The sequence below is a fragment of the Cyprinus carpio genome, chromosome A8 (assembly GCF_018340385.1).
Source record: "Cyprinus carpio isolate SPL01 chromosome A8, ASM1834038v1, whole genome shotgun sequence".
NCBI classification, from domain to species: Eukaryota; Metazoa; Chordata; class Actinopteri; order Cypriniformes; family Cyprinidae; genus Cyprinus; species Cyprinus carpio.
This window is the reverse complement of record NC_056579.1, coordinates 22,817,527-22,840,200: the sequence shown is the minus strand read 5'-3', so window position 1 is coordinate 22,840,200 and position 22,674 is coordinate 22,817,527. Positions and strand designations below refer to the sequence as shown.

Below are 22,674 nucleotides of genomic sequence, written 5' to 3'. Positions count from 1 at the left end.
GTGCATCTTGCATAACCAATTTTGTGCATCAAGTTTAGGGGCGTGGAAATGTCCCCACAATAACAGACCATGTGAAAAACTCTTGGACATATTTTAAAGATTTTATGCCGTGATCTTAAAATATTTCACATACTTTTGCAAATCCGCGTTTAGCTGATCCTGATAAGCACTCCGCGTTTAGCTGAAGTGTGCCTGATAAGCACTTATCACAGTTTTTATGTACTTCTAAACACAATTAAGTATACTTGAGTCTTTGAACTTTACTGACATAAAATAAACAAAAACAACACCACTCTTCTGAAATGATTATCACAGTTTTAAACACAACAGCTTTCTTCTGACATGAGGGGGTTTGGTGTCGCGCCATATTTGTTTCCAGGCGGAATGTTAAAGAACACAACAGGCACGTCTACTAGAAATCCTGTAGAACTCAACCAGTCCAATGACGACTTTGAAAGTCCCAAAGTGTTTCCAATTTTGTGTGCCATATGCATCAGACATTCAGCCAATGGTCCATGGGCGTGAAATCTGGGGCTGAGACTACTACTTACCAATTTGCCTGCTTTACTGTCTACTGTTGTTGAAGATCCTCAATAAATACCCTTAAGCTTACATGTCTATTCCCAGTTGTCTCCTTCTGTGTGACACATACAGGGTTGTGTAATAAATGAACTAAAATCTTTATTTAACAATTTCAGCCACAGGTTTGTTACACAAACCATCATTTCCAGTTACTTATTTCAAAATAATAGAGTATAGGTGCTGCACAGTCCTGATATAGCTTCTTAGAAGTGGTAGTTTAATGTGACACTTGTGGGGTGACAAATCTAGATTAATATCAGATATGTAAAAACATTTAAATGTATGGTTTATCTTAAACACACACACACATTTAAAAATTTAAAGTATATGCAAACAGTGATAGTGTTGCTGTTTTCCTTGTCCATTTGAAGTCATGTTTCAGGACTGGATTTCAGCCTTCAGGGAGGGTATTAAGTTTGATTTGTAAATTTAAAAATTTGTAAAATGTGTTATGTATGAGGAGGTGTTTGTGGTGTAATGCTCTGTTTAAAAAAAAAAAAAGATTGACATGCTTTCTGAGTTAGATATAAAAATGGACATTTGTATCTCAAATGAGCCACTAGACATCTCTGTTTCAGGACCAACGGCCCATCTTAAACCATGATTCTCAGTAGCCTTTACATTTTGCTTTTGGGCTTTACTAATTGTTTCTTTTTCAAAATTTCTTGGTCAGCATCCGACTTCAGCTTGGAGGGAGATTACTTATTGGGTGGCCTTTTCCCTTTACATGAAATTGAAAAGGAAACAACCCTGTTTTCCGCAGAGACTACCGAATGTTTCAGGTAAGCAAGGATATTTTACCAATCTTGGATTATCAATGCACAGTATTTTAAATCAAAGCAGCATTTCCTCAAAGTCCTCATTGCTAAACTGAATATTCAATTACATGCTATTAACTTCCTCTCTGATGTTTTCAAGCACATTTCCTCAAAATCTGGCTATCGCATGTTGCAAGTAATGAGGTTTGCTGTTGAGGAGATTAATAACTCCACCACTCTTCTGCCCAATGTTTCTCTGGGCTATGAAATTTTTGACTATTGTTCCAATACAAAGAATTTCAATTCAGCCTTACGTTTCATCTCAAAGAATGGCTCAGTAAAACCTAAAGAAAAGCTCAACAACTATCAACCTAAAGTGATTGCTTTAACAGGACCATATGGAAGCACAAGAACTATGACTATTGCACCACTGTTCACAACGGATCTTATACCATTGGTAAATTTTCTATTTGTAAGCTTTCGAACAAAATACACACTTACTTCCAACTTTTGTTCAGAACTACAAAGTTACTATATATTTACATATATGTGAGTGTTTTCTTCTCTTTCAAAGGTGAATTATGGAGCTACTAGCTATGCGTTAAGCAGTAAACTTAATTATCCTTCTTTTGTAAGAACAGTTCCTAGCAACAAAGACATGATAGAGATGATTATTCACATCATACGGTGGTTTGGATGGAACTGGGTTGCCTTTATTGGTAGCCAAGATGATTACAGTTCAGATGGACTAAAGCTGTTTAATGAGTATATAAACAATACTGGTATTTGTTTGGCCTATCAAGAGGGTCTAAGTCTAAATGCAAACTACAGTCTAATGCTTAAAAAGATTGATAGGCTCAACATCAATGTCATTGTGGTTTTCGCTGTGCCACAATATGCAAGCAAAATTATCAAAGCAGCCATAGCAAACAACATCGAAGACAAAGTATGGATTGCAAGTCATGCATGGGCTCTGAATCAACAGCTTCCAAGAGAGCCAGGAATTGAGAAAATTGGCACAGTCATTGGCATTACAGACAGACTGTTGTCATTGCCTGGATTTAATGAATTTGTCTATAAAGCCAGAGCAACAACTGATGTTGGCCATGATGTTGCTGAGGGTGAAGTCAAAAGTAAGACATGTAATCAAGTTTGTCATTACTGCTCATTGCTGACTGCAGAGGAGATTATAAACGAAAATCCCTCACTATCCTTTGGCATCTATGCTGCCATATATACGATAGCTCATGCATTACATAAAGTTCTGCAGTGTGACATAATTGAATGCCAGAAAAATACAATGGCCAAGCCATATATGGTAAGTTGAATCATTATTTAAAATACATTATTGAAGTAAAAATGTTTGAATTAATTAAATAATCAATAATAGTTTATTTTTTATGAAACTACATATAGTAAATTATATTGTTTTTATTGCCTACATTATTTATTATTGTATAATTTAATAAATAAGCAAAACAAAAGTAATATTATTATTAATATATAAAGTAATATATATACATATATATAAAAAAAAATAAAAAAAAATATATATATGAAAATAAAAAAATAAAAATAAAACAATGTTTTATTATATATTATATTATTAATAATATAGTAATATAATTATAGAATATTTCCACACTCACCTTACAGCTTCTGGGAGAAATAAAGAAATTGGATTTTATACTCAATGGCCGTCAGGTGAAATATGATGACAATTATGATCCATCCATCAGTTATAAAGTTGTGCTCTGGCACACTGATGTGAATCCTCCACAGTTTGAGATGGTGGGCACATACGATAAACATCCAGAAATTACTTTTACCATGGACAACTCTCTCCTGCCCTGGCATAACAATGGTTCTGTAAGTTTGAATGGTTCTAAACATTTAGTTTTACAAATTTTGTCAATCAATTTTAAATGTTTCTCCAAATGAAGATCTATTAACAGATTTCTACTTTAGCAAAATCATCATGATGGGTGAGTGAGGTTTGCTGTCTCCACCACACTTCTACCCAGTGTTTATTTGGGCTATGGAATATTTGACCATTGTTCAAATACAAAGAATTTCCATTCAGTCTTACGTTACTAACCCATGCAGCAGATATCGGTTTGATTTCATTTCAATAAAGACTATATGGCCTTATTTTAGTTGTCTGTTAACAGTTTTAAAAACAAGATCTAAGATATTTGTGTGTTTGATGTCATTGTAATTTGTGTTTTGTACATGATAGTCAGTTTATGTAAATTACATTGTGTTCAGTTCCCTTTTAAAGTGGAACTTCAACACTGGATCATGGAGTTGATGCTATGGGGAATGCCATCACTTTGACTGGTGTATGTAGCATATGTAAACACACCAGTAATCACTGGGAGAGGAGTCTGACAGTAGTGTTTTCCCTTTTGAGCTTTCCCTGCTTTCCCTGCTCCAGAGCTGTTGTTTTCATGTTGGTTGGGGAAGCCACTTTTCCAATCCGACTGATTAAATGTGGTGTGTCCAATTGTGAGGAATTAGATAAAGAGAGAGTTGAGGCAGGTGTCTTTAAAAATCCACCTCCTCTGTCTCCCCATATATAAGTTTGTGAGCTTTTTCATACCTCCTACCTTGCCAATGGAGCGAGTTTATTTGGCTCTTGAAGGAGTCTAGCAGGTTGGCAGATTAGATGCTATCAAATAAATCTGCCTCCTCCGATTACCTCTTTGCAGCTCGTGGCAAGGCATATGCAGAGAAATAAGATGCCAATGGGGCCCTGCACACCATGGAGTCTGAAAAAGAGAGAGAAAAAAACTGTAAATAAAAAATAAAAACCTAGTCAAGCTACAGATCTAGCCATCTTAGCCACAAAACACACAGCCAGTGTATCGGCTATCCTATGATTGCTTCAGTTGCTATAGAAGGAGCATCTGTGATATACAGAAAGGAAAAATCTTCCTCCACAATGCTTTGAACTCACATACTGACCTCTGCAGTCAGCCGATGAAGAAGTTTTAGGAAAACATACATAGCTGGGGTCTCAGTCAGCAGCTTTCAAAATATTTAGCTCTCTCTGGGGTTCTGTGACCCCAATTCCTGTTGTTAAAGACCCCGCCCCCCCCCCCAATTCCTGTTGTTAAAAGAACAACAGGAATTGGAAAGCACTCTTTCTGTCGCAGTATTGCATGCTGAGCAGTGCTTGATTGCTTATGCATGCCTGTGCTTTTTGGCAACAATACTTCTGATCAGGTTGTAGAATGGATATATGTCTGAAGACATCCTGCCCCCTTCACATGCCTCCCGCAATGTAAGATTGGTTTTGGTCAGTGGAAGTGGACGAAGGTTGATTGTCTCATCTCTCTTGCTTCACTCTGATATCCTAAATAATCTTTTTCCAGGGTTGCAAAAAAGCAAATTCATTGTCAGAGCTATATTCTCCTCTAATTTAGGGTCTAAAGTAGAATTGTATGCTCTTCTGTGGATTGTTGCTTGGTAGATACCCCCTTAGAGTTGATGTAAGGTGAACAGAGTTTAGTAGGGCAGTAAAGATTGTCTTTACTTCATTTACCTTCCTTCCCAATTACTGTTGGGTCTTGAAGTAGGGATGTATGCTTCTCTCTAAATGGGTGCTTTATAGGCCACATAAGTATGACCCATGTTCAAGAGGTAGACAGCCTGTGGGTGTCCCCCCTTGTTATCTACTGCAGACTATAGTTATCATAAGAGTAATGCCTACTATAGTTAGCACAGGAGTAATGTATTAGCTATAGCAGGTCTGTTTAAATATTTTCCTGTATTTCTCCCATATTTGTAATCTTTCTATTAAAAAATCCCACTGGGCATATTTTATATGTTTGCAACATTCGCCTCCGGTAAAACTCCTGTAATTTGTATGGCCCAAACCTCATTATATGAATAATCACATCAACAAATTCCAGTTGCCTAGTTGCCAGATCTAGTATGAAACACATTCTTCTCACACAATCGACACATACAAATTTCAACCCATTTGTCCCCTCAATTTGGCCACCTACAACAGTGATGAGTAGTGCGGGAATGAAGGGATCACTGGTAGAAATGCGATGGGAGGAGAAGACTCAGGTGGTGCTCTGGTGAAAACAAAACAAAAAAAACCCAAATATACATGCAAATTGAGATTTAGCTTACACTTCAAAAGGCTATGGTTTAATTGATTAAAAATGAGCGCTGCAAGTTGCAAAATCAGGTGCTGCACTGCTTTGTTTACTGCGGTTACCGGGGAAATGGTTATATTCCTGGCAAAAAGCGAAACAGGTTTGCTCTAGATGGGTGCTTTATAGGCCTCATTAGTATGACCCATGTTCAAGAATCTGACAAGAACAGGTAGACAGCCTGTGGGTGTCCCCCCGTGTTATCTACTGCACACTATAGTTATTATAAGAGTAATGCGTACTATAGCACATGAGTAATATGTTAGCTATAGCAGGTCCTGCAGAATTGCCTTTATTTAAGTCAGATTTGAGCTGCTCTCCCCAGTGTACTGGGGTTTTTAAGTAGGTCATAAGCACCTCTGCAGTATCCTTGGTGCTGGAATAAGGTGGATGAATTTATTGGCAGCTGCAGTCTGCCTTTCTCTTGTTTGCCCCCTGCCTGAATAGTGGTAGGGACATATCTCCCCTTGGATGGCCCTAAGGGTTGATGCAAGGTGAACAAATTAGGTGGTCAGTTTAATTCTCTCTACTTTGCTTATCTCCCTCCTAAACTATTGTTGGGTCTTAAAGTATTAATATAATTCCCTTTTGGTTAGGTGTTCTACTATGGCCCTGGTTCGAAAATCCTAATCAGTAGAGGAAGTTCGCCTAGAGGCATCCCTCCTTGAAATCATATACTATGGTCTAGAGCTTAAACAAAAAAGACAAAGCACTAGCTAAGTTGGGTTTTAGGTAGAGTCTTTACTCAAGGCAGGGTTTGAGCTGCTCTCCCCCAGGTGCATTGGGGTCCCACTTGGAATAGTGGTAAAATTGAAGGATGTAGTATGAAGCACTAATTACTAAGGTTTTTAGCACCTTGCATGCTCCCTTTGGTAGGCTGTTTAAGTACCCCTTAGGATAAAGCAGGGTGAACGGAACTATGATGTCCAACTCACAAGACTCTCTCTCTTTCATTTACCTCGCTCCCCAGCTGGTGGTGGGTTTTGATGACAGGATACATATACATATACATTCTATATAGGTCTCTCCAGACCTTAGTAATCAGTATTACAAATGTTATATTTTCATTATAACATTTTATAGTTTAACCATTGAGTATAGTGAGTCCTGGAGAAGTGCATTTACTCAAGTCAGGGTACACAGATTCCTTGTGTGTTTGCACACATTTGGCGAATAAACCACATTCTGATTCTGATGAGTTTTCTTCCCTAATTAATCTAGGTTGTTGAAATGGATTAGAAGCTCACCTCAAAAGTTGTAATTGAAAATGTTCCCATCAGCATCCTGCTCCCTAATAGCCACGTTGAGATTTTTTTTATCTCATTGCCATGCCCAGGGCTTCTCTGCATGTCTCCTTCAGAGTTGATGATGTGTGTTGCAAGTTTTAAACTCATGGGTGCTACACTTGTGACATCATGGACTATGATGATTGGATTATTATGTGTTTACATGTGATTCAAAAACCAGTTACGCTGATGGAGTTCCCCATAGTATGAACTCCATGATGTACAGTAGCACCTCGTTCCCCTTCTCAGGGAACCATGGTTACATACGCAACCTAAGACATTTTCAGGCTGTGTTGTTTGAGAGCACTGATCGTAGTTTATAGAATGTTGTAAAACTGCTAAAGGAAAAATAACTTTAAATAACACATTTTCCTGTTTGTTAAAGGTGCCTTTCTCAAACTGCTCTGTTGAGTGTAAGGTGGGAGATTCAAGACAAACTGAAGGTTTTCATAATTGCTGTTTTACGTGTAAAAAATGCCCAACTAACAGCTATGTGGATTTTTCTCGTAAGTACCTCAGGTGGCAGTCAATGACAAATTGATATTTAAAAGGAGAGTCATCATTTACTCCACTGCATGTCATTGCAAACTTATATACATTTCTTTCTTTTATTCCTGCAGAGCACAAAAAAAAAGATGAAGTATGTTGTTAACCAAACATTTTCCATTCCTATTAACTTGCATTGTATTTATTTAATTATTTATTTATTTATTTTTGTACATACAATGAAAGTCAATGGAAAATGTTTGGTTGTCAGCTTTTTTCAGTATATCTTTATTATGTTTCTCCAAAGAAAGTCAAATAGGTTTGGAATGATATGAGTGTAGGCTCATTTTTGGAATGGAATATCCCTCTTCAGTCCATTCCATTAACATAATACTACAAAATACTGGATTTATGGTGTGATTTGAAGACAAAATATTTTCCCACATCAAGTTACTATTGCTTTTGCCAAAATACAATATTAAACATTTGTTATTTAATTGTGTCTTTTTTTTTCAGGAGACCCTTATACCTGTTTTCCTTGTGCAGAGGGTGAATGGTCTGATGAGGGCAGCACAGCATGTAAGACACGTTCTGTTGTCTATCCTCAGTTCACAGAAATCCTCTCCATCATTGTCATGGTTTCTGCTGCATGCCTAATTATTCTCCTTATTGCCATATTTTGCCTTTTTGCCTACAATTATGACACACCAGTGGTGAAGTCTGCTGGTGGCAGCATGTGTTTCCTCATGCTGACCAGTTTGATTTTGTCTAGCATAAGTGTGTTCTTTTTCTTTGGAAAACCCACATTTGTATTTTGCCTCCTGAGAAATGCCATATTTGAATATTTCTTCACTGTCTGTATTTCCTGTTTGACTGTCCGTTCCTTTCAAATTATTTCTGTTTTTAAAATGGCTACTCAGTTTCCTAAGGTGTACAGCCTTTGGGTAAAACACAATGGCCAGTGGCTCTTCATTGCATTTGTTTCTTTCATTCATTTAATTTCTTGTGTGATATGGATGACTGTCAATCCTGTCAAAGCCATTGCTGACTCATGGACTTTTAAAGACCAGATTATTCTCATCTGTGAAATGGAGAACACTATAACCTTGACCATAGTCATGTTTATAAGTTGGTTCATGGGTTTCCTGTGTCTCCTGTTTTCTTATATGGGAAGAGATCTGCCGAAAAATTACAACGAGGCCAAATCGATAACCTTCAGTCTCATTTTGTACTATCTGACCTGGATTGCATATTTCACAGCATACCTCTCTGTCAAAAGCAAATACATTGTCATTTTGAATGCAGTGGCCCAGGTATCCAGTATAAATGGAATTCTCTTCAGTTATTTCATACCAAAATCTTACATCATAATATTCCAACCACAAAAGAACACTCCTGCATACTTTCAAACATCTATTCAGAATTACACCCAAACCATTAGTAGGACTTAGACTTAGACATTAGTATTTGTATAGAAAGTTTACTCTATAGGATTAGTTCACTTCCAGAATAAAAAATTCCTGATAATTTACTCACCCCCATTTCATACAATATGTTCATGTCTTTCTTTCTTCAGTCGAAAATAAAAATAAATAATTTTAACCACAAATGCTGGTCTTGCACTAGCTCGACTTCATGCATTATGTAGTCACATTGAAAAGGTCACACGTGACGTAGGCAGAAGTACCGACCCACTGTTTGCAAAGTGAATGTCCAAAGAAAATCGAACGCCCTTTACAAAAAAAAAAAAAAAAAAAAAAAAGGTAAAACAACAAAGTCGGACGATTTTGAAAATGGAGGAGAAAATGAGATGGAGTTTTTCACCCTATTCTACCTTTTTCAACTGGAGCACACAGATGAAGAACTAACCACACATGACCTATCCAACGTGATTATGTAATGGACAAAGTCGTAGACACACATCACAGAGCTAGTGCAAGACAAGCATTTATGGTTAAATATAGAAACTTTTTTATAAAATTTTTTTTTTTTTTTTTTTTGGTAGATGTCAGATTGTTTCCCTAGACATGACATTTATTCCTCGGCTGGGATCGTGTAGAGCCCTTAGAAGCTGCACAGAAATTGCAGTTTGGACCTTTAGCCCCTTGATCCCCATTGAAGTCCATTATATGGAGAAAAATCCAGGAATGTTTTCCTTAAAAACCTTAAATTCTTATCAACTGACGAAAGAAAGACATGAACATCTTGAATGACATCTGGGTGAGTAAATTATCAGGAAATTATCAGGAACTAATCCTTTAAACTCTGTTTAGATCCTGGATTAGATCCTTCACTACTATGTTACCACAATCTTAAAGAAATGCATAGGCAAAGTAGAGAATAGAGAGAATGTAATGCAAATGTAATGTAATGTAAACACAAATGCTTGTTTTGTTTTAGTTTTTTTTTTTTTTTTTTTTTTTTTTACTTGTAATAAAGAACATTTTCAAAATGTCATTTAAAACTTAACTCCATAACTTAATTTCCAAGTAATTCAGTGCATAATTGTGGATGGTGTTATTTTCTAATAATGCATTAAAAGTTAAAATAACAACAACAAAAAATTCATAGCATACTGAGGTTCATGTACACTTTAGAAACATGAAATAATAAAAATTCATGTTTGTCACAGAGTTGTTCATCGAGGAATCTTATAGTGTTTTAAAGCAGATTTCACAACTGCAGTTGTACAATACCATTTTGTGTATATATATACACAGTATCTGACAGAAGTGAGTACACCCCTCACATTTTTGTAAATATTTTATTATATCTTTTCATGTGACAACACTGAAAAAAATTACACTTTTCTCACCCTGGTGTCATGTGACTCATTATTGTTACAAGGTCTCAGGTGTGAATGGGGAGCAGATGTGTTAAATTTGATGTTATCGCTCATTTTCTCATACTGGTCACTGGAAGTTCAACACAGCACCTCATGGCAAAGAGCTCTGAGCATCTGAAAAAAATAATTGTTGCTCTACATAAAGATGGCGTAGGCTATAAGAAGATTACCAAGACCCTGAAACTGAGCTGCAGCATGGTGGCCAAGATCATACAGCGGTTTAACAGGACAGGTTCCACTCAGAACAGGCCTCGCCATGGTCGACCAAAGAAGTTGAGTGCACGTGCTCAGCGTCATATCCAGAGGTTGTGTTTGGGAAATAGACGTATGAGTGCTGCCAGCATTGCTGCAGAGGTTGAAGGGGTGGGGGGACAGCCTGTCAGTGCTCAGACCATACGCTGCACACTGCATCAAATTGGTCTGCATGGCTGTCGTCCCAGAAGGAGGCCTCTTCTAAAGATGATGCACAAGAAAGCCCGCAAACAGTTTGCTGAAGACAAGCAGACTAAGGACATGGATTGCTGGAACCATGTCCTGTGGTCTGATGAGACCAAGATAAACTTATTTGGTTCAGATGGTGTCAAGCGTGTGTGGCAGCAACCAGGTGAGGAGTACAAAGTCAAGCATGTTGGTGGGAGTGTCATGGTCTGGGGCTGCATGAGTGCTGCCGGCACTGGAGCTACATGTACTGTGACATACTGAAGCAGAGCATGATCCCCTCCATTCAGAGACATGATAACGACCCCAAACACACCTCCAAGACGACCACTGCCTTGCTTAAGAAGCTGAGGGTAAAGGAGATGGACTGGCCAAGCATGTCTCCAGACCTAAACCCTAATGAGCATCTGTGGGGCATCCTCAAATGGAAGGTGGATGAGCGCAAGGTCTCTACCATTCCAACAGCTCCGTGATGTCGTCATGGAGGAGTGGAAGGGGACTGAGGGTGAAGGCAGTGCTGGAAAATAATGGTAGCCACACAAAATATTGACACTTTCGGCCCAATTTGGACATTTTCACTTAGGGGTGTACTCACTTTTGTGGCCAGCGGTTTACTGCAACTGATGCAAAGTGTAGGTGAATTTTATGTCTACACATAAGATAGCCCTGTCTTGGCTTTGCCTCGCTATGGGTTGAGTTGAAACATTCATTAGTCTGGTTGTTTGATGAGAAACAGAAGAAATGTAGTTGCAATAAACACATTAAGAATCCGTACAACTGCAGCAATGGAAGACTATTATTCTGCCACCCGAAACTGAGGAAGAACTGATGACAGCACGGTTTGATCTTCGGCTGACTAATCAGTAGAAAGGGGCATTTCATTCTTGCCCATGTGTAGAAATTGAATATTCAAGCTGTTTATTAATTTTTCCACGCCAGAATGAAAAACGAAAAATCAAGCTGGGTGACAATCTGAACCTAACTGGTACTGTCAATTTATATGTATTTTGAAATATGTAATATGTCAACAAATGTGCATAAACATCATACAACATGAAATCTTTATTAAGAGTTCCTGGTAGTACAGACAGGCAGAGTTCAAACACCAGCGTCAGGTATATCCCAAGTGAAACAGTAGTGTAATCACAAGACAGGCAGTGGGTCAGGACAGATAGCAGACAAAGCAGAGAATAACCAGGTGGACAAGGAAGTAGCGATGTGACATTTGTACATTAGTCTTCTATTACATCATATTGATATTCACACTGGCATTAAATGATAGTTTAATGGGTATATGAATTTATCACAGAGAAATATTCAACATATACACACACAGAATAGGCTTTTAAACAAACACACAACAACAAACTTTTTACTGATAAATTTTTTACTAAAAACCATATGGCACCTATGGAATGTGTGGTGGCTGCTTCATCCAACAAAGCTTCTTTCACAGGCTTTTGGCTGCTTTATTTTTTACTAACTACCAGATGGCACTGTTTTCAACACTCTCAAAGCTTTTAATCTTTTCCCAAAACAATCAGAGTAAAGCCTCTGTGCTTCATCATGAAGCTTCATTTGCCCATCCTTACAAGGAAGAATCAGAAAGGCAGACAGAATACAGGGTCAAAACAGGGTAAACAATCCAGTGTCATACACAGAACAAAACCGAGACAGGAGACATGCTCATGATTGCCAGCCACAGCAAAATAAGGAAAGTGGGCTGGAGCTATATAAATAGTCCAGGGAATGCGTATCAGGTGTGCAATCAGTGCCAGACACAAGGTTATGGGAAATGGAGTCCGTGGAAAGAATCAGTACTTGGGTGATGGAGCCCTCTGGTGGTGAATGGAGGGATCCACAGAGGCTTTATTCCTGAGCGTTTAAGAAAATGTAAATATGTAACAAATGCTGATATGATTTTCAAGTACTGTGACCTGGTCAGGTCAGATTGATAGCCATGGAAGAACAAGTGTTATCCTGCCATTTGAATTTGGCCACATAATTTGATTTGTATGACTGAATCTGGTTTCTTGGCCAAACAACATTCAAAGCAGAAAGAGAGGCAGCTGACATTATCTTCTGCCTCTTTCTTGTTCCATTTTTTTTTTTTTTTTAGTAAATGACTGTATGACTCAGTATTTGAGACAGTGTAAAACAAAACAGTTTTTGCAAGAGACTTATATTAGATTTTATTAGAAGTGCTATTTACAATGTTTCCAATGTTTTTCAGATATGTAGATATACATATTAAGACTGTATATCATGTGGAAGCAACAAGACTGTGTTTATGGTCTAGCAGAAAAAGCATGTGTTTTTGTCACATTAGCATAAGCAATTTATGCCTTGCTGTATACATTCAATCATTTATTCAACTGAAACTCAATATTTAACATTATGAAAACCTGTAAATTTGATCCCTCTAAGCACTATCATTTTCTCAATTTTAAATGGTCATCCAACTTTACCTTCAACTAAACAAACTGAAACTTTGCAAGTAAATTATTCAGTTTGAATTACCCTTTTTTATTTAGTGTTATGGTTTAGTAAACTTGTTTAACTCTGATTTTTGTTTTGTTTCAAATGCTAAAATTTGAGATAAAATAAATGTATTGTATGAATAAAAATTAGCTATCGAGGCTAGCTGTTAGTAATGTTAAAATTCTGTTTATTTAAAATTATATGTTGTATCTTCTGTTGTTTGTGATGTGGTGTAATACTCAATTTAAGAAATTGATGTAAACTTTGTGAGATTAGATATGGAAATTGTCATTTGTATCAGTGAATAGGGGTGTAAGCAAATTGTGAACAAGGCTTTATCTATTAAAATAATTGCCACAGATTCCAGATTCATGACCAGCAGTCCAACTTACACTATGTTTCTGAATTTACACTTTCTTTTTGGCTTGTAATAATAGTTTCTTTTTCAAAGTTTCTTGCTAAGAATCTGAGTTTAGCTTGACAGGAGATTACTTATATTATGAAGGTCAAACATGCAACTTCTGTTCCCAGAGGCCATGGAATGTTTCAGGTAAGAAAGGAAATTTTTTATTGCAGCAGCATTTACTCAGTATTTAATTTCAAGTCAACTTTCTAAAACAAACCTTCCATTGACTTCCAGTGCACTGTTCCCCACTGAGCCTGTACCTGCACTTAGCACTACATTGTTATATATCATCTGAGTGAGAAATGTCTGCGTGTTCTATGTCAGCTAAGAGAGCTGATCCTGAATCTGCCTGTTCCTCATCAGTCAAGAGGGCAATTCATGGATTTTAACTGTGTCCTTTTTTGTCTTGTCAAGCCTGTCTGTTCCCTGCCTGCATTGTCTAGTCCAGGGGTGGCCAGCATTAGTCCTGGAGATCCACACTTCTGCATCCTCATGCCCTACTGTGTTGCACTTTTTACAAAAAGAGCTGAGAGCCACTGGAAACATCCCGTGTTGACGCTCACAAGACTGAGGGAAAGGGTACAGCTCGATACGAACACTCCCACCACTTCTACTCCATGCGTTTCTCTGCACAGGCCCCGTGCACCCAGGACACAATCTTCCCAGATGTCCTTCACTTCGGTGCCGGGACACCAAAGACGCTGGGTGCTCCCACAGCGTAAGACGCGAGCAAGGCCCCGGGTGATGACCTCTGCCCCTTCGCCACCTCCGGTCTTCGAGATCTTTTTGCCTGGAACCGCTTCGCTACCCTCTGCGAGACGGAATGCAATGCTGTGATCATCAGAGATCCCATCATCCGGCACGTCCGTGCTACGTTAGCTGAAGGTAAAATGCACACTCACTGTTTCCCTGGTGCTCATGTTCTCGATGATTCTGTGCAGATACCCTCGATCCGGAACAGCGACGAGAGCATCGGCGTGGTCGTGCTTCATGCGGGGGTTAATGAGACCAAGCTGCAGCAGATGGAGACACTCAAGAGGGACTTCAAGAGCCTGATCGAGACGGTATGTAGCACATCGCCCGCAACAATAATCATTGTGTCAGGACCGCTTCCCACATATCGACGGGGACACGAAAGGTTCAGTAGACTTTTTGCTTTAAATTAATGGCTATTGTCAAGGTGTAAAGAACAGAAACTGCTCTTTTTTAATAATTGGAATCTTTTCTGGGAGTGTCCTAGGCTTTTTCGAGCTGATGGCCTGCACCCCAGCAGAGTCTTCAGGATGCTGCGCTCCATATGACTAGTAAGCCAATTCTCAAATAACTGCTATGATGGCTTTTGTTCTACCCACTTAAATGATAGAAGTACTTGCGCTGTCCAATCTATAAAGACTTTGTCTTATCCCTGAATAGTGAGGTCAAAATATAAATTTAATGCAGACTCTTGAAAAAATCTGATCGTGATTAAACCAGAAAAATGCTAAATAAATTAGCAAAAACAATTTTTAAAGTTTGGGCTCCTAAACGTTAGATCACTTGCACCCAAAGCAGTTATTGTAAATGAAATGATCACAGATAATAGATTTGATGTACTCTGCTTGACTGAAACCTGGCTTAAACCAAATGATTATATTGGTCTTAATGAGTCTTCTCCACCAAGCTACTGTTATAAGCATGAGCCCATTCAGACTGGCCGTGGCGGTGGTGTTGTAACAATATATAGTGATATTCTCAATGTTACTCAGAAAACAGGATGATGTCACTGACCATTTCCTTGTATCGTGCATGCTGCGCATTACTGATATTAACTATCTGGCTCTGTGTTATCGTCCATCAGAAAGACTCAGGAGGTGAAGATAAAACTCAAAAGTACTTATTTACAAAACCAATACAAAGAACAGAATTATTTTGGCGTAGGCCCCATCCGTAGCTTGAATCAGACGTTGTAGATTCCAGCTATTCCTGCCAAAGACGAAGGCAGGGCGAGGCATACCCCAAAAGAAAGAAGAAAATTAAATACCCACCAGACAAAGTACTTCTTACAAGATCCTAGAACATATGGACAAAAAAGGAAAGATAAGATTTAATTAGTCATAATTAAATTAAAGTGATATTTATAGGCCGGATATTTATAGAGGCCACGATAGGCCGGATAGAGCCACGATAGGCCCGGATAGAGGCCACGATATGCCAGACAGTCATAGAGGCCGGATAGGCCATACTGAGAGTTAGGCCGCAGTGGGAACGGCCCCAGCGGGCCACAGAAGGGGAAACGGCCCCGATAGTCCTTAAAGAAAAGCCACAAAGGCCACGGAGAAAAGGCCTAGATAGGCCACAGATGGAGATGCCCAGATGGCCCATAGTGAGGAAGCCAAGAGGCCATAGAATGAAATGCCTCAGTAGGCACAGAGACTGTACAAATTGTGAATAAAAACAGAATGCAATGATGTGGAAGTTTCAAATTTCAATATTTTATTCAGAATACAACATAGATGACATATCAAATGTTTAAACTGAGAAAATTTAACAATTTAAGGGAAATTTAAAATTAAAAAATAAGTTGATTTTAAATTTCATGTTTTAAATTTCATCTCAAAAAAAGTTGGGACAAGGCCATGTTTACCACTGTGTGGCATCCCCTCTTCTTTTTATAACAGTCTGCAAATGTCTGGGGACTGAGGAGACAAGTTGCTCAAGTTTAGGAATAGGAATGTTGTCCCATTCTTGTCTAATACAGGCTTCTTGTTACTCAACTGTCTTAGGTCTTCTTTGTCGCATCTTCCTCTTTACGATGCGCCAAATGTTTTCTATGGGTGAAAGATCTGGACTGCAGGCTGGCCATTTCAGAACCCGGATCCTTCTTCTACGCAGCCATGATGTTGTAATTGATGCAGTATCTGGCATTGTCATGTTGGAAAATGCAAGGTCTTCCCTGAAAGAGATGACGTCTGGATGGGAGCATATATTGTTCTAGAACTTGGATATACCTTTCAGCATTGATGGTGCCTTTCCAGATGTGTAAGCTGCCCATGCCACATGCACTCATGCAACCCCATACCAACAGAGATCCAGGCTTCTGAACTGAGCGCTGATAACAACTTGGGTTGTCCTTGTCCTCTTTAGTCCGGATGACATGGCGTCCCAGTTTTCCAAAAAGAACTTAAAATTTTGATTCCTCTGACCACAGAAAAGTTTTCCACTCAGCCACAGTCCATTGAGCCCATTGAGTCCATGAGCCTTGGCCCAGAGAAAACGCCTGCACTTCTGGATCATATCTAGATATGGCTTCTTTTTTGACCTATAGAGTTTTAGCCGGCAACGGCGAATGGCACGGTGGATTGTGTTCACCAACAATGTTTTCTGGAAGTATTCCTGAGCCCATGTTGTGATTTCCATTACAGTAGCATTCCTGTATGTGATGCAGTGCCGTCTAAGGCCCCGAAGATCACAGGCATCCAGTATGATTTTTCCGGCCCTGACCCATACGCACAGAGATTGTTCCAGATTCTCTGAATCTTTGGATGATATTATGCACTGTAGATGATGATAACTTCAAACTCTTTGCAAATTCGCAGCATTCTGGGAATTGGTGATCCTCTGCCCATCTTGACTTCTGAGAGACACTGCCACTCTGAGAGGCTCTTTTTATACCCAATCATGTTGCCAATTGACCTAATAAGTTGCAAATTAGACCTCCAGCTGTTCGTTATATGTACATTTAACTTTTCCGGCCTCTTATTGCTACCTGTCCCAACTTTTTTGGAATGGGTAGCTCTCATGAAATCCAAAATGAGCCAATATTTGCCATGACATTTCAAAATGTGTCACTTTCAAAATTTGATATGTTATCTATATTCTATTGTGAATAAAATATAAGTTTATGAGATTTGTAAATTACTCACAATTTGTACAGTGTCCCAACTTTTTTGTAATCGGGTTTGTAGACCACAGTGGGAAATGCCACAAGATAGGTAACAGAGGGGAAGACCATGAAAGACAGGCCACAGAAAGAAAGGCTTAGTTAAGCCACAGTAAACCATAGTGGTTGTTGGGAATAATATGAATAGGTATTGTACCACCACCAGTAATTGCATATAGATTACCTTGAGGACAGCTTGATATTATTCACAGAACCTTTGAGATGGTTTGTGGTTCAGGTCTAATGTAGGATTCAAATGCGGAGGATGACCATCTTCCCAGTAGCTTGATAGCTGATGTTTGAACTCCACGTTCAACAGCAGTAGTGGCTGGTGTATAGAAGCGTTGACAGACCGCTTCTAAAGGTGACTAAATAGAGCTGAACCAGCCGCAGAGAGAAAGGCCCCAATAGGCCATGAGAGAAAGGCTACAGAAGGCCGTAGAGAGGATAGCCATTAAAAGCCATGACGGAAGGCCGCAAGAGGTGGTGAAAGAGTAGATGTAGTGAATAGGTATGACACCACCACCAGTATTTGCTTAATTTACCTTAAACATACAGCATTACATTTAACAAAATGCATATATATTTACAAAAGAATGACTGTATGAGCTATCTAATGACAGGCCACATTATGCCATTTAACACAAAGAGAGCATAGTTCATGTAATGAGAAAAGCCATCACAGGCCAATTTTGTGAAGGATAATAATAGACAGTTACGTAAACAATAATAGTCACACTTTCCTGATGGTCACAATTGGCCAAATTGAGCAAAGCCGGCTATAGGGTGAGTAATGTGAAGCCTCGATGAGCCATGTAAAGGTGAAGGCCCGATGGGCTGCAATTACAATGATGGCCTGCGTATGTTTCTATAAACTATGCGATGTGAAAGCCTCGCATGTAGATAACCACAATAGGCCATTGTATGTGAAAAGCTGTGATATACTGGACATGAGGAGCATGTGAGAAGTAACCACCACCAGTAGTTTGCTAAGAGTATCATGCTGTACCTTGAGTATTACGTGAAATAGTTTAGAGTCTGATCTTGACAGAACTCAGATGCGGAGGACGATCATGTACATAGCAGCTTGATGGCGGATTACATGAATTTTAAACCACCACATTGTGTAAGAGAGGCCATTAGTTTAGGTTAAATGATAGAGGTAGAATTACAGTTCTAGCAGCAACTTAAGAAAGAGCATATACACAGATACATAAACATTCTTTAGGCTAGACTCCTGCGCAAGCATGATAGAACTCCATCTAACTGCTGGAACCCACAGAGGAAACCTATTCCCCCCAAAAAATAGAAAATGAGCCAGATCAGCATGACCATAGTAGAGATACTCAATGTTAAGCGATGTCCCCGATAGGCTGTGATATGTGAAGGCCACGATAGGTGGAACTTGATAAACAGTAATGGACAAACTTACCTGATGACCACTATAGCAGAGTGCCACAATAGTCCGTGTAATGTGAAGGCCACAACAGCCAAGTAAGATCGAAGCCATAGGTATGAGGAAACAGAATGAACCACCACCAGTAGATGCAAAAATAAACAAGCCTTGATTATAAGTTAAAGATGCCTGCTGAACATTGAGCCAAATCTTAACTAGAACTCGAATGGGAGAATGACCTTGTATACATCAGCTTGATAGAGCCTGCACAAATAAAATAAAAATCAAAAATAATAACCAAAATTAAGATGAGATGAGAGCCATGGTTCTCTGCATCTGCAACCATGGAATCTAAATGACTGCATTGTAATGGAATGCCAAGGTTAGTAAAAATCAAATGTAATAGTTAAATTTTATGCAGAAAGTGTAAAAACACACAAGCATAAATATCCGGACTGTAAAACAGAACTATTCTCTGGCTTAACTCCCACAAAAGCTTGATAGACTCTGCAGACAAGACTCCATTTAACCATAGGAACAAAACGAGTAAACCTTCAAAGAAACCAGAACTCGTGAAATACAACTTAAAGAAATATTAGGAATTTATGGAACTAGGACAAAGATAGAAAAATAAATCTTGATTCATTACACTTGCAAAAGGATAAGAACACTTTACATATAACAAAGATGCCTTACTAGCCAATTAAACATCAATAGCTATTGAATCCTGCAAAAGCATAAAGAAAGCCTTTCACACAAAGATTTTTGCATGACTTTAAAGCAGACGTTATGAGTGAGCATACACTGTCCAGGACATTAAAGTCACGGAACACAAACTAGATGTGTGCCGCGCATTTTACGGAGGACTGTTTCCGGAACCTTGGATAGTAGCCTACAATGCAGGCTGTGCACAAAGGCTGTTTCTATAAAGTGGGGCAATTCCAACTTTGCAAGAACAGTCTAGTGCTTCTGACTCACAGCCTGTAAGTACATTTTCATATTTAATCTGTTAACGTGCACCCCCCATTTTGGGACTCATAACTTAAAATTGTAACAGTTCCTGACTTCAGTGTGCTACACACACAATTTTGGTGTCTTTGGTAAGAAGACCCTTTGGGCTTTACTCTCCATCATCCAGAGTTGATAATGCTCAAAAAGATAAAAATTTATAGACACTGAAGTGGCATGAAAAAAATTGTACCACACTGAAATTATTATTATTATTTTTTTTAATTTCATATAAAATACATGAAATCAGTCCTGGAGCAATCCAGAAAAGTAATAGGTTGAAAGTCACATGTCTCATGAGTTTCTATTTCAAATCTGAAGAAGATACCATGAAAAATCAGATTCCTGCAACCATTTTTCTGAGACTATGTCTATAAAACAATAGACAGAATCCTGATAGTGGCTCATACAACCAGAAATAACATGCTGATACTATGTATGCCAATTACGGTACATCCTGAGATTGCTAGAAATACAGCATTCATACTGATAGTGGCTCATACAATCAGTAATCACATGCTGATGGCCAGTAATACAGATGGCAATCATACAGATGTGCCATATAGTCAATAATCACACTTTATTGATATAGACCGCATTCACACTGATAGCTGTCATACACACAGTAATCACACGCTGATGGTACTACAGATGGTAATCATGCAGATACAGCCACATTTCCCACAAAACACACACACATATATGAAAAATGTTAAAAAAAAAAAATTATTTGTGCAAAAAGCTGATCACTAAGTTACGCCCCCATCAGATGACAGATGCATCACAGCACGCATCACAAGCTGTCACGAGAGAGCACCATGTTTTTTAGTGGATGGTCTCATTCTGTTTGGAACACTGTATGCTATTAAACCATGCTGTTTTTTACTACCAAGATGCAGTTTTTTGAGCGTAAGTTATTCCATAACGGATACAAACAATACTTTCCCTGAAGAAATGAGATGTAAACAAAGGAATTACCATCCATATTACCAAAATATTGCCTCGGTGGACTAAAAGTGCTCTATGAGATGTCGTTCAGTGGACCCTTATCTTTCTAACTAAACTGGGATTTACACCCGGGCGCATGGTCTAAACGGGTTGTCCCTATTCTCTTAATGAGTAATGGGTGTTTTTTTGGGTGTAACGTGCAATAAACCAATCAGAGTCTCATCTTCCATTCCCTTTAAGAACCAGTTTCGCTCATGCCATGACGGATTTGCTATGTACACGGCGGAATTTGGCAAGCGCAAAGACAGAAGGCGTCTCCGAGATGAAACAGAGCTGCTCGTGCGCAAGCAAATAGATAGCCTAATTTTGATACATGCAATGACTATCCATTATGACATGTAGGCATTTTTATATTTAATTCTTATGCATTGCAATCCTTTAAATTTTAATATTTGGGATGTTTGTGTCATTGTGTGCTGCTGTGCATCCCTGTGTGTTTAATAAGCAGCATGTACACGCGTTGTGGACCCGTATATACTAACGCGCTCTTTAAATAACAAAGAAAAAACATTGCGCCAGACTTTAGACCAGGTTTGAGTTGGTCTATGGAGCAGTCTATTTTCAGCTCCTTAAAATAGCAATTCGCCAGCAATGCGCCTGAACACACTTAAACCTCATAAACACATTGCATTACACCATATACACAAAATAATGTTCTTTTTAGCTATGTCATATGACCCTTTTAAGTAAACACAACTAGATCCTTGTGAACTGGAAAATTTTCTTTCCAAATCTTTTGTCTATGTCTAAAATTTTAGAAAAAGTTGTGTCTGCTCAGTTGTGCTCATTCCTGCAAAAAAAAAAAGATCTCTATGAAGAATTTGAATTGTTTCCGGCCCCACCATAGCACAGAATCTGCACTTGTTAAAATTACAAATGACTTGCTTCTTGCGTCAGACCAAGGCTGCATCTCATTGCTAGTTTTACTTGATCTTAGTGCTGCATTCAACACAATAGATCATGACATACTCATTGATCGATTACAAAACTATATGGGTATTCAAGGGTAGGCTTTAAGATGGTTTAGATCCTACCTGTCTGATCGCTACCACTTTGTTTATTTAAACGGGGAGTCATCTCAGTTATCACCAGTAAAGTATGGAGTGCCACAAGGATCTGTCCTAGGTCCTCTGCTATTTTCATTATACATGTTGCCCCTTGGTAATTTTATTAAAAAATACGGATTAGTTTCCACTGTAATGCTGATGATACTCCACTATATATCTAAACAAGAACAGATGAAATTTTTAATTATATAAGCTAACAGGTGTGTTAAAAATGTAAAAGATTGGATGACCAAACTTATTGGACTAAAAAACTGTACACAGAATCTCTTGGATTACAATTTGCAACTAGTCGGATGTACTTTTACTTCCTCTAAAGTCAAAAATCTGGGTGTTATATTAGATAGCAACTTGTCTTTTGAAAATCATATTTCCCATTTTACAAAAACAGCATTCTTCCATCACAGAAACATTGCCAAGCTATGAAATATGTTACTTGTTTCTGATGCAGAAAAGCTAATTTATGCATTCATGACCTCTAGACTGGACTATTGTAATGCACTGCTAGCTGGTTGTCCTGCATCCTCAATAAACAAGCTACAGGTAGTCCAAAATGCAGTGGCTAGATTCCTTGCCAGGTCAAGAAAATATGAACATATTACCCCAATTTTACAGTCTCTGCACTGGCTACCTATTAAGTTCCATATCAGTTACAAAATATTATTACTTACCTATAAGGCCCGTAATAAGTTAGCTCCTACATACCTAACTAGCCTTCTACCATTCTACAATCCATTACACTCCCTAAGATCGCAAACCTCTGGACTTTTGGTAGTACCTAGGATAGCAAAGTCCACTAAAGGAGGTAGAGTTTTTTCACAATTGGCT

General features: G+C 38.5%; 1 protein-coding gene across 1 annotated transcript; it reads left to right on the top strand.

Annotated features, from left to right (window-relative positions):
* Positions 1 to 1,182: 1,182 nt before the first annotated feature.
* Positions 1,183 to 8,814, top strand: LOC122145858 (taste receptor type 1 member 1-like). Its single transcript, XM_042761433.1, has 6 exons — positions 1,183 to 1,366; positions 1,502 to 1,797; positions 1,915 to 2,658; positions 2,997 to 3,209; positions 7,181 to 7,301; positions 7,798 to 8,814. Exons 1-6 carry the CDS (start codon positions 1,183 to 1,185, stop codon positions 8,730 to 8,732), a joined length of 2,493 nt encoding a protein of 830 aa, XP_042617367.1. The 3' UTR covers positions 8,733 to 8,814.
* Positions 8,815 to 22,674: the final 13,860 nt, after the last annotated feature.